Genomic DNA, 13,034 nt, shown 5'->3' on the forward strand with positions numbered 1-13,034 from the left:
CTCAGAGAAACTTGAAATGCTGGTTAATGTCCACCTTTTCTGATATTTCTCCTCTTTTTCACCATTTTGCATTTAAAAATAGCGTGCTGAAGTGGTTTGTATGGGTACCTTGAATGGCAGATAGTTTGATGGGCAGAGCAGAAGGTGCAGTGATAAGCAGGACTCAAGGAACATGGACTCTGCACTTTGATAAAGGCCACACAGGGGTGAAAAGCTCGGAGCACTGTGACTTGGCACACCAGTGATGGAATTCTTGAATGGGTTTAAAGAAAACTTCACAACAAACAACAATTCCAAAGAGAAGATTTGATTGTCCAGAAGCACAACTTGTTTGCTAAAACACTAAACCTTTGCAAAATACTTTTAAAACAATTCCAGAGTGTCTTAAGAATTGCAAAAGTACTATAATAGTTGTGCTAGAAAGATTCCCTTTGAAACAACAGAATTGGGGATGGCCAGCTGGGGTGGAATTTCAGGGGTATTTTTAGATACCTTGCCACCATTAATACACAAATCTACTTTTAATGTGCACCACTAGCATTTAAAATATACTGAAACCAACTTACCTTCACATTTAATGAAACATACTTAATTCACAAATACCACATTTACCATACAGAATCAAGTTATTAGCACCTAAAAGTGGTTGAGAAGGCTTTACAGTATTTATTACAGCTTTTTTAAAAATTTGTTGAAGAAATTTAGTCAAGAAAATCATTGATATAATTAGAATGGGTTAAAAACAGAATATTCGAAGGAGACATTTGCATAAAAAACAAAGTATGAAGAATTACTTTAAAGTTGTATCACTATATTATCACACAGACACTTTAAAATAATTATATCATTTCCTACCTTGTAATTGTACCCGTTTAAATTTACACTAAGCAAATTATGACAAGCGCAAACAGGCATAATGGAGAGGAGAGAGGATGGAAAGTCCCTATGCCAAAACAAATATATTAAAATATTTAAAGCCCGTCTAAAATTATCCTTGTGTTGTTTGCACAAAAATGTAGTATTTAAGGTATGAGTAAAATAGTTAATGGTACTGAAATATAAATATGGATATTATCCCATTATCCCAAATGTAATCCCCCCCCAATCTATGGTTTAAGTACTGGTACTTAAACCACAGTTAATGCAGGCTTGATGTATTAAGTCAAGGTAAAGTGGCAATAATGGAGATCTGAGGCACTGAGCTAGTTGATTCCTCTTTGAATGCCTATGCCACCTAAAGTTCTCAAAAATTCCCCATGGGAATGTTTGCTCTTGGGAACTTTACAGATTTTTAGGAATGCCCCACTTTCAGGAAAACCATTACCTTGTTTCCAGACTAAATCAGCATTGTACTTTTTCCCACCTAACAAGTGGCTAGAAAGTCTACTTATATGTGTACCAAAGTCTTAAGCTTTTTCAAGAGGTGAATATTCTACACCCGTGTTTAAACAAAACGTATCTTGTTATTCTCTCCCTCAAAGTTCAAGACAAGTTAAAGAGAAAATGTTGCTGTCCGTAGTGAACTCAGATTGTGAAAAAGGAAAAACAGAGTTAAAAATCAGTCATGATTTCCCATAATCCCATTCCATCATCAATATAGAACCTATATTCTGAAGAGCTGGGTCTTCATTCTAGACCTACCACCACAGGGCTTTGTGCTTTCAAAAATTTTCATCAGAACCGAAGTGCAAAGAAACATACTTTCACATTTAGGAAACTGAGTCCAACACACACACACACACACACACACACACACACACACACACACACACACACACACACACACACACACACACTTTGTTTGTTTTTTTACCTGTTCTTATGTCGCGTCTTTAGCAAGTTTCTTCCAAAGGGAGCCATGGTCTGTCCAGGGAGGCAAGCAAGTAACACAGTCCTTATCTCCAAGTGATCTGGGCCTGGGGAGGGGTGCCTGGGTCCCTCCGGTGAGAGGAGGCCGGCCGGCGGCGGGAGGCTTCCTCTTCACCTCCTCAGATGTTCCTGGCTTTCAGCTCATTAGCAGCCGGCTGAGAGAGCGGCTGGGAGTTGTGCAATTGGCTGCTTAACTTTGAACTGCGGGATTGTTGTAGCTGCTGCTCCTAGGGAGACCAGCCTAAGGAACTTCAGCCTGGGAAGAAGGTGTTTGTTTGGACGCAGAAAAGCCAGAGAGAGAGAGAGAGAAGAAAGAGAGGGAGAAAGGAAGAGGCAGAGTAGAAGGAGGCAGGGAGGGGAGGGGGAACTCTATTGTATTCTGTAGCTATTTGCTGACTACCTAACCTCTAAAACCTGCCAACCACACAGGCATGGTAATAGCCATGGAATGGGAATTTCACTCGACTTGGAAAACCCCCCCTCCCTTTTCCTGCTTTCCACACCCAACCACACAAGGTGTACACACATAAAAGATTTTAAACTAACCCCCTCCCCCACCCCGCCCCTCCTGCCAGCCAGCTCCAGTCTGTGAAAAGTAATCCGATCCTGGCAAACAGGAATGAGGGCCAAGAATGCCTTCCCTACCGACTCCCTACACGCAACATAAAAAAACCCTCCCCCGCCCTGAATGCATGTGTGGTTAAGCCAATTGAGGTGTGCAGCTACTAGGAAATCAAGTTCCCTAGTTCTCCATGTTAAGAACTTTCCTCACCTCTGCCCACCCCAGCGTCACCCCTACCCCACCCCCCATCCCGCGCACACTCTAAAACTTTATCTTCCACAAAGTCTGCGAAGCTAGCAATTACTGCCTGCCGTGCAAAGGACTGCTTCTGGGTCTCTGGCTGACCCCTGGGAGTGCTGACATCCATCAGTCTGTGAGATCACTTACTGTGCCTCGGGGGACCATGGGAGTGTCATAGAAAAAGTGAGCTGTTTGCCACCGCCTTTAACTATACAACAGTAGAAGGGGGTTATGGAACTAAAAAGTTAAAAAAAAAATATGGAGACTATGGTCAATCAATCTCTCTCTCTCTCTCTCTCTCTCTCTCTCTCTCTCTCTCTCTCTCTCTCTCTCTCTCTCCCTCTCTCTCTCTCTCTCTCTGACTCGAACCCATGACCTGGGCTTATAAGAGTGAGTGGGCAGCTGGGGGAATGCAGGAGGAAAAGCTATGCAGGTGAAATGAAAGGCGCTGGAGGATTTAGTTACCCTGGCTGGCGGGCCTTTCTTATAGGTATTCACTCCCAACTCCCCACCAACAATCACGCCCCCAAGCACAACTCAGCTCCTAATCACAGGCTTGTGAGGTGGTGGTGGTGGGGTGGGGTGGGTGTGTGTGAAGAGAGAGGGAGGAGAAAGCAATGGACTCGGGGCTTTACCACTCCCATTTCAGGCTGATGATGCTTTGAGTCCCAGCAAAGCCCAGAGATGGCCTAAGTTTTCTATGGAAGTCCTGCCAGTTCCCCAGCCCTAGCAAAGAAGACAGGATTGCAAAGGAGTCCTTTTATTTTTTATACACACGGCTTTGTCCCAACTTTCACAGTGCTCAGAAGAGCCATTTTTCATTAAGTAGTCGTAACTTATCTATATATTATATGTTTTATATCAATTAAAATTATATTTTCTTCATATTTTTGTTATGCATATGGCCCCGAACCATTATAAATTTAAAAATTATACAAGACAGTGTTATAATTTAATTACATTTTATAGTCCTAGAAGAACTGTTTTAGAATATATAATCATCTTTAAATGCTAAAAAAATATTTTTACAATAATAAAGGTGCCAATTGTTTTTTTATTTACCTCTCTATATAAATACATGAGCATACATGTGCACTTTTCACTATATATATGCCTTTTTATTGTAATAAAAAACACACATAATCTGGGGTATATTTCTGTTTCCTTCCTTTGCTAACACATAAAGTGATTTGAGTCATTAGTAAAGTTTACATACTTTCTCTAAGTTATTCTAAATTACATTTCTACAGCTATGCGGTTTACATATAATATAATAATTTTGTCAATTTGCAGAGAATTTTGCATTTGCTGTTGTCTCTGTAGATCTCATAATTGTGGTCCCCTACCTTTACTGACATTATTTGTAGAAATATATATGAACATTATATTTTTAATAAAGACTTTTCATGGAGGAAGAGGAAACAGCATTACACCTTTATAAGCATAACCTTTATGCTACTTTCAAGTTACCACAAATGAGTTGCCTTTAACATGTTATTATTTGTCAATAAAACAGCCTATTAATACTCTTCCTGACCAACGCTTTCATGTGTAAGAGTTAAACACAAAGAGGTTTGTATACATTAAACAAATGTGTTTTTATTTGTCAATTATATGTCAATAAAGCTGGGGAAAAGCCCAAATATTACCATCCCCTAGTTATTAAAAGCTGAAATAAATACAAAACATGGACTCTAGTACTTAAATAGAAAAATAAGAAAGCAACAACCCTAATCCTAATCCTAAAAGATAGTAACAAAACTATGCTTTATATTATCTGATGCATTTGTCTGATTTTTAAAATTCTAATGCTCTTCTCTGCTAATACAATGGTTGGAGAATCATATTCCATATAATTAGTATAAACGGATGTGTAATTTTACGAATTAACTTAGCTTCGTACAAGAATAATCTTCAAAATATTCAACATTGAAATAAAATTTATTATCAAAAGTTTTCCCAACAACGTAAGGTTTCTGAAAATGGCTAATGCTCACTGCCATTCATTTTGCAAAGTAAATCAAATAATGCATATGAAATTTTGACAGGTGGTTTTAACATAAATACTTTATTTTCCTTATAATTATCCCAAAATTGAAAATGTGGCAGAAAATGACTCCTTGTCCTTCCAATGATATAATAGAAGGATTGTCTAACAGTACGTAGTTATTAATATTATTGAGTTTATTGAGATTATCTGAGTGTCTGGAACAAGGCATTCTTATACTAGTTGTTGAGTAGGATGAAAATGATGCTAAAATTTAAAGCAAAATAGATAAGCTGTAAACTATTTTTGTTCAGGAGCAATCCAAATAATTTTAATGGTAGGTGGTGGCTAGTATGTCCTTTCTTTCTGTGAGCACAAAGTTGAGCCCAAATAGAAAGTACATACTTTCAGTGTTATGATCGGAACCTGCTTTAGAATCTTTAGAAGGTGGGTTTTTCTGATAAAGATAAGTCACTAGAGGAAGCCTTTAAAGGTTTTATCCACCCCTCATTTCCACGTGTGTTCTGCTCCTGGGTCCCTGGCCGTGGTGTGAACCTGCACCATCTGTGTTCCTGATGCTTTGCCTTCCACTCCACTAGAATGAACTGAACTTTCTCTGAACCATGAACCAAAATCAGTCTTCAGTCTCAGAAGTTGTTACGACGGGTACTTGTCCGCACTCATATGGAAGTAACTAATATCTGACCCTCATGTTTATATTGGCATATGAAAATCAACATAGATGACACAACTTGAAAATGACAAAATGAATATTTCCCCTAATAAATGAATATTATTTAATCTGTGATTTAGTTGGTACTGAAAGGTGAAAAGTGTTAAAACACTCTGACAGAAAAGCCCTACTTTTGTAGGCTACAAATAAGAAATATATTTGCCAATTGTTGGTACAGTGCGTTTTTAAGCTCTATTGATATTATGAAGTCCCATTCCCTCACTGACAAGTAAATTTCAAGACAATTTGAACTGCTCTTTGCATGCACACAATGGAGTGTAGAGCCTTGGCACATACTCTGAGCCATTTATATCAACACCTCAATTATCTTCCTCCTCTAGCACATTAGAAAGCTAATCTTTTGAAAATACTTCTCTCTGTACCAGTGTCAGGAGACAGGGAGGGATTTGGGAGATGCAAGGCAAAGAATCCAAAGCAGCAAATATATAAGGTGATCGACTCCAGAGAGCTAATGTACAACAGGCAGGCCATGTCAACCAAGCATTAATTCCTTTTGCTTAATAATTGCTCTTGCCATAGGAAAATACATCTGCTTCCAAAAATCTTCCACTAGTACGAATGATGTCATTATTTTCTTATCATGTAAAAATGGTATATTTACTAATTCTTTTCATTATAACAAATACTTTACATACATATTCCTCATCTGTTACATACCTTAAATATGCATAATTAAGCATGAAATACTATTATGCTCATTATCAGCCGAAATCTTTTTAAACTCTTACAGAATCAGCTCTGTAGCTTGGTATTGTGGATTGCTGTTACTGAGTTTTCTTAACTATAGAATGCATGATTTCACTGAGTGGCATAAAAATTAAAGTTCCTATGTTCTAACTACACTGAACTCTGTGTTACAGCTCTGATGTTTCCTTTTAGTGACTATATGTAATTGGTAACTAGTCAGAGCCTAGGTTTCCTGCTCTGGAAAATGAAGAAAGGAATAATAATGTTTTCTAAGTCCCTTATGAAATGAAAGTTTAAGGGGTGGTTTTTCTTTAAAAAATATTTTACGTAGATGTTTTATAATCTCCATACTAGTCATTTCCTCTTCACATTTTAACAATTAAATTGGCTTACTGGTATTTTTTATCAGAAGCATCTGTGTTGGTATGAGCCAGTTTTCCCTGGGGCCTGTGTTAAAAAGAACAGCAGACCTGAAGTTCTAAGTCTGGGATTACACACAAGTGACTGTGAGCCAATTTGACACCACTTACATGGTAATCTATGAAGAAATAACACACTAGATAATTTGTTAAAATCCATCCGTGTATCTGACTTCCTGAAAACACTATTTTCAATTAGGAGGAAAAAAATAATAAAATATGTAACCTTTTGTTTGGACAAGAGAGAAAAGATCAAAAATAATTAGAGGCTGTCAGATGGGTGTCCTAAAAATCAGTGTGTGGATCTTCAGGCAATTGGGATGTGGCAGATAAAGTGGCAGGGGACGAAACAGCACTGTCTATGAAAGAATGTATAAGAATCCACCCAGATTTGTGGACAGTAAGTAGCTCAGCTGAATTCTAGAGTCTGTACATGATCGCTGTGGCTGTTTCCCAGTAAATATCTGTCATCTGCAATACTTTCTTGTGTTAATGTTGCCCATGGTTACAGAAAGTGTGTCTAAAACCCAGAATGGATGTGGCTTTGCCCACAAAAACCATTTAAATCCTGTATAAATGTCAGCAGAGGTTTTCACCAAGGAAGAAACAGCAATCTGGAATGCTGTGGCCAAAGAGCAGAAGCTGAGAGTGTCCATTTCAGCTAAAAGACCTTACAGTGGCCATGTTCTTTTGATTCTCCATAAAAGACTAGAAAGACACTCCTAAGCTTTGTAGGACTTATATAGCTGGGGTATGTAATTAGTCATCCAGCTTCAATGGGTGTTTCCTTTAAAAATAGCTTTTAATTAATTAAACCCGGTGTTTGAATAGCTGACTGGCTGGGTGTTGACCAGATACTTGTGACCTAAATAAAAGGCCAAATGTTTTCACTAAGTAGCCACAGCTGTTATTAGCTTTAACGAGATAAAGTGACAAGTCTATCTAAGCCTGGCTGCTACTACACATTGCTCCAACTCAGGGAAAGTTTTGAAAGCTAGGAAACCTGGTACTTCAATAAAAAATTTCAAAGGCAGATGTATATGTAAATGCCTCAAAAATACATTTATTCAGAGTAAATAATATTATAATATTATTCTGTTCATTATACAAGGTACCTATTTTTTTGATACCTTATTTTGTCCAAGGTTGGTCATCAAAGAAGACAAAGCTATCATAATATATTATATGATTTGAATTAAAAGTTACCCATTGATTACCTGGATTATGACTTAAAACAAAGAAAAAAGTAGAATTAAAGGTGAATTTAGAATTTGTCTAAGAAATGTAGATACTCTGTGTCTAGTTTTTACTGTATAAATGAAGACTATGGGACCTAGCAATTAGAGCACTTGTTTAACTGATTGACCTGCACAGAACATAACCAAAACAGATTATATAGGTTAAACAGGTGTGTCAGATCTATCTTGAAGTCAACTGACATACAAAAATAAATAAACAGATATGTAGGTAGGTAGGTAGGTAGATAGATAGATAGATTGATAGATAGATAGATAGGGCTAAAGTCTGTAGACAGAAAAAGAAATAGGATTTATCCATATAAGGATTCATGTTTCTTCCATGAATTCTGAATCTAGAAGGGAATAAATTAATTTATAAGCTCCAGGAGTCCAGTTGAAGAGAAGGAAGAGGGATTATATGAGCAAGGGAGATCAAGATCATGATGGGAAAATCTACAGACACAACTGAACCAAGCTCATAGGAACTCATGAACTTTAGACCGATAGCTGTGGAACCTGCATGAAACTGGACTAGACTCTCTGCGTATGGAAGACAGTTGTGTAGCTGGGTCAGTTTGAGGGCCCTCTGGTAGTAGGATCTATCCCTGGTGCATGAGTCAGCTTTCTGGATCCCATTACCTATGGTTGGACACATTGCTCACCCTTGATGAGGGGAGAGGGCCTTGGTCCTGACTCAACTGAATGTACCAGGCTTAAATGTTCCCTCATGGGAGAACTTATCCTTTTGGAGGAGGGGAGGAGGGGTGGGTATGGGGGGGGAGCAAAAAAGGGGGGAATGGGAGGAGGAATGAGAGGGGGATTTGTGGTTGGTATGTAAAGTGATTTTAAAAATTAAAAATAAAAAAGAAAAAAATGTTTCTCCTAAATTTAGATTTGGGGCACTAGTCTCTTGAAATATTCATTTCAAAGCAAAACATCAGGAAATTATGAGGCACTAAAACTATTTTTGTAAAATAAATAATGGTTTGTAGAGAGATGTGACATACTTATTAATAGAAAAGTATTCAAATTCTAATGCATTAGACACATTTTAAGATGCACAACTCATTTTTGGATGAATAAGGGATAGATAGTCAAAGAAATAAGATTCCATAAGTTTTCAGATATAATTTCATGGGCCTTTTTTTTTTTCTTTTGCTGTGTTAGGGATCAAAATTAGGGTCTTACGAATGTTAGGCAAGTGCTGTACCACTGACTTACAGGCTAGGCCCTGTGTTCTGTTTGATAGAGGTAAATTCAGTATCTATTGCCCAGAGACTCAATATCATAATACAGGATGGCCTCAAACTTGCTACCCTAGAACGCACAATCTTGCTGCCTTAGCCTATGAGTTCTGGGATTCATATACGTACTACCATAACTGGTACACTGCTTCTTTACCTGGTCCATGATGGCTGAGGTTTGCAGAGAATTGATAGCAGGGTATTGCATCAGATTGAGGAAGAAAATCAGAATGCCACTCACTGCTATCTGTAGATTAGAAAAAGGATTCGAATTTATTTTCAATTCAGAGCATTTGAAAGCTTTTTACAGGAGATTACCACCTGTCGATTTTAAACCCATGGGTTTGCTTCAAATATTAACTTAAAACTAAAGCCTTATATCTCTTTTTTTTGAGAAGCATTATGTAAGTTGGAATATAAAGTAGGATATGCTTGAATATGAAGAAATGTGAGGAAAATGCTAATGATTTTAATAGTAATGATTGGAGCAAATGTTATAAGTGGTTAACATACTAGTACTAAAACAATGCAACCAGAATCATAATTTGGTTTGCGATGATTGTTCCATCCCAATTATATTTGCCTCATGTTTAGCAGACAAAAAGCCGTGAAACTGATTTGCTCTCTGACAAAATAAATGCTTATCATCATCTATATTATGAAAGCCCTAGGTTAAAGTCTCCTATTCAAAGAAGAAAAGGCATAATGCTAGCTGACAAAATTGTGAGTTAAATGAGGCAAGGAGGGTTTACATAAAAGACCATTCCTTGAATTGAGCACTCTCAGTAAAATATATTTGTGATAATTAGAAGGGAAAGAAATCTTTTGAGGATGGAGGAAAGTCATGTAACTGAGGAGTGCTATTGTATACATGTTATCAATTAAATATATCACCTACAGACCACTGCTGAATTTTTGTTCATTAATTGATACTTCGCTCTCATAGAGTAAGTTGGAAACTGTTTTATAAAGTGCATTCTATGCATGTGGTCTCAAGTCAACACTGTGCAATTTTTTTCCCTTGTGCTGCAGAAACATACTAGTCTTATGTATACCAAAGTCCTAACAATAATTATTATGGACTAGATTGTGCCTCAGTCTAAAGTCATATAGTGAAAATTTAATCCTCAATATGACTTTTGGAGACAGGGTCATTAATTAAATAATTAAGGTTAAAGGAATCACAGAAATGGGCCTTCAAGCAGATAAGGTTCCTGTCTCCACTGAAAGAAAGAGACGCCCAACTTCTCTCACCACTTAAGACATAAATGCAAGTTTGTATAGTAGGAATACAAAATAGAAATATCTCTATAACTTAGGAAGAAAGTCATAATGAGAAACTGGAATTTTAGCTAATATTGTTAGGAATTACTAGCTTCCAAAATGGTAAGAATATACATTTTGGGTGGTTTAGCCACCTTGCATATGTCTTTCTTACGATGGGCCCAAATAATAGGCTCATCAAACACCAATAACCTTGAAACTGCATTCTCTAGTGGAGCAATATATTACTTTTATTACCCAAAAAAGGTGAGTTATCTTCGATTCCTTTGTCTTCTGGAATTAAAAATAAGTAGTTAAAAATCTAAATCTAGAATCCTCCTGAAAGTGCAGACTCCCAAGTCCATACCTTCCCTCTGAGCTTCAATATCATCAATTTTTCACTAAGTAAAACTGCCTACCAGATCAATAGGATACCAGAGTTTTTAATGTTATTTAAATCCAACTGTAAGCCAAACCAAACTTTGTACTTTTATTACTATGGCTCAATGGAAAAATAAAAAAACAACAAAAACAACAACAACACCCAACCCTTTAGGGGTATAAATAAGGATACATTCTGGAAAGCTTGATAGGTAGGGTATACACCTTTATGAGTGCAGATTAATGATACAATGTGTGATACTATAACATGAACATCAAGTTTTGTGTGGTTGTAGGTTTCTGAGATTGGGACAGCAGTGACCACAAATATAAATTTGAATATCTACTTTTTGAGACTAAACCTATAAAACAACGAAACTAGGATAGGTTAAAAAAAATTCTCCAACTTCACCTGGTAGTGGTGGAGCCTGCTCTCTGTAGAAAATGAGGGGAGTAAAGAAGACATACCAGGTTTCTTGATATTAAACTTATTTCATAAGGTCAGTGATAGATTTCTATTTACAGCAGTAGGACTGTATTGCACAAAGGATCCAGTGGGTTAGATTTCAATGTAGAAACAAAGTTTGATTGCACCTAAGAGTTGTAAAAATTAGAATCTAAAATAATGGTCTCAGATGTGAAAACAAGATTACTGTAATGAATAAAGGTGCTTCATGTTTGGTCATTAAGAGAAAATACTGATTCTTGCATGTTCCTACATACAACTGGTTAAGTTGATTGCCCTGTTTTTGAGTACAGAGTAGTTCACAGTGACATTTCTAATGGATCAAAGTAAGTTAGGCTGGGTACCTTGTTCATGAGTAGAAACCAAAATAGACAGACAGACAGACAGACAGACAGATAGATAGATAGATAGATAGATAGACAGATGATAGATAATTGGTAGGTAGGGAGATAGATGATAGATAGATGATAGATACATAGATACATAGCTATGTAGCTAGAAATAGTGTATCATTTTCACCATTAGGCTAAGAAGACTGCAGTTTCTATCTTGTGCTCAAAGTCATAGTTCAGGAGTTCTCAAAGTGTGGATCATGACCCCCCATGAGCAGTTGAATGACTTTTACACAGGAGTTACATACCAGAGATCCTACCTATCATATATTTACATTACAATTCATAGCAGTTAGCAAAATTACAGTTCTGGCTGGGCGGTGGTGGCACATGCCTTTAAACCCAGCATTCAGGAGGCAGAGGTAGGTGGATCTTTGTGAGTTTGAGGCCAGCCTGTGCTACAGAGTGAGTTCTAGGAAAGGCGCCAGAGCTACACAGAGAAACCCTGTCTCGAATAAATTAATAATAATAATAATAATAATAATAATAATAATAACAATACAGTTCTGAAGTAGCAACAGAATAATTTTATGGTTGGGGGTTGCCACAGCATGAGGAATGGTATGAAAGGGTCGCAACATTAGGAAGCATGAGAACTGCTGTCATATGTAAAGGACCCTCTGGAGAAGTGCTGTCATGTTGTAAATGCAGTTTCACCTGATGTGAAACTGAAACTTGTCACAATGTCTACCTGAGTTCTTCATAATAACTATCTTAGCTTCTAAGCATGTGGAAAAAAATACTTAAATAGATCAGCTTAATAAAGGAAAAACTTTATTATGGTTTAAGAGGATGTAACCCATGGCTGCTTGTCTCTCTTGCTTTGGATACAGTATATCATGACAGGTGCTGTGTGTGTGTGTGTGTGTGTGTGTGTGTGTGTGTGTGTGTGTGTGTAAGAGGAAGCTGCTTTCCTCATTGTTTCTAGGGAGAGTGGTGAGAACATAGGGAGGCTGTAAGTGTCCTTTTTAATGAAAATACATATATGACCCAACCTTCTTCTCCCAAGTCCCACTTGCTCCCATCCAAATACTAACCAGCTTTGATTCTGCTTAGGTTCTGAGATTAGATGAGATTAGACATGACCATGAACTTATGGCCATTAATTAGGTCCATTTTGTAAATATTCTACCATCTTCCAATAGTGCCACAGAATTGTGAGCAAGCCTTCCACATATGGGCCTTGTGGAACACTCTGTATCCAAACTACTGTACTAGGTTTCTGGTCTTCAAAGTTTCATGTCCATCTTACACTGAATACACCAAACATTTAGTCTGTCCAGGGAGTCCTAAATCTTGTCTTCAAGGATTAATCAAATGCTCAAGCTCACTATTTCCTCAGAGACTCACAACAAACTTAATGTAGGTTGGTCTTTAAAGGTTAGGAGGAAATGAGTTTACATACCATGAGTATATAGTGGCTCAGGGTTCACATTCCCTTTTCCAAAGGAATAAGAGGATTTGGTTAAAATGAGACTGAAATGCAATAGAGCTAGCATTAAGTACTCTGTTTTCATATCCCACTTCTAGGA

General features: G+C 37.3%; 1 protein-coding gene across 1 annotated transcript in view; it reads right to left on the reverse strand.

The window, feature by feature from the left end:
- The window catches only part of Rassf9 (Ras association domain family member 9), a 32,530-nt gene extending 30,140 nt beyond the window's left edge, over window positions 1–2,390 (reverse strand). Inside the window, exon 1 of the mRNA XM_028883520.2 lies at window positions 1,814–2,390. Coding sequence (XP_028739353.1) covers window positions 1,814–1,860 — 47 coding nt within the window. The 5' untranslated portion in view covers window positions 1,861–2,390. The remainder of the gene's footprint in view (window positions 1–1,813) is intronic.
- Between the last annotated feature and the right edge of the window lie 10,644 nt (window positions 2,391–13,034).

The sequence above is a fragment of the Peromyscus leucopus genome, chromosome 18 (assembly GCF_004664715.2).
Source record: "Peromyscus leucopus breed LL Stock chromosome 18, UCI_PerLeu_2.1, whole genome shotgun sequence".
Taxonomy (NCBI): Eukaryota; Metazoa; Chordata; class Mammalia; order Rodentia; family Cricetidae; genus Peromyscus; species Peromyscus leucopus.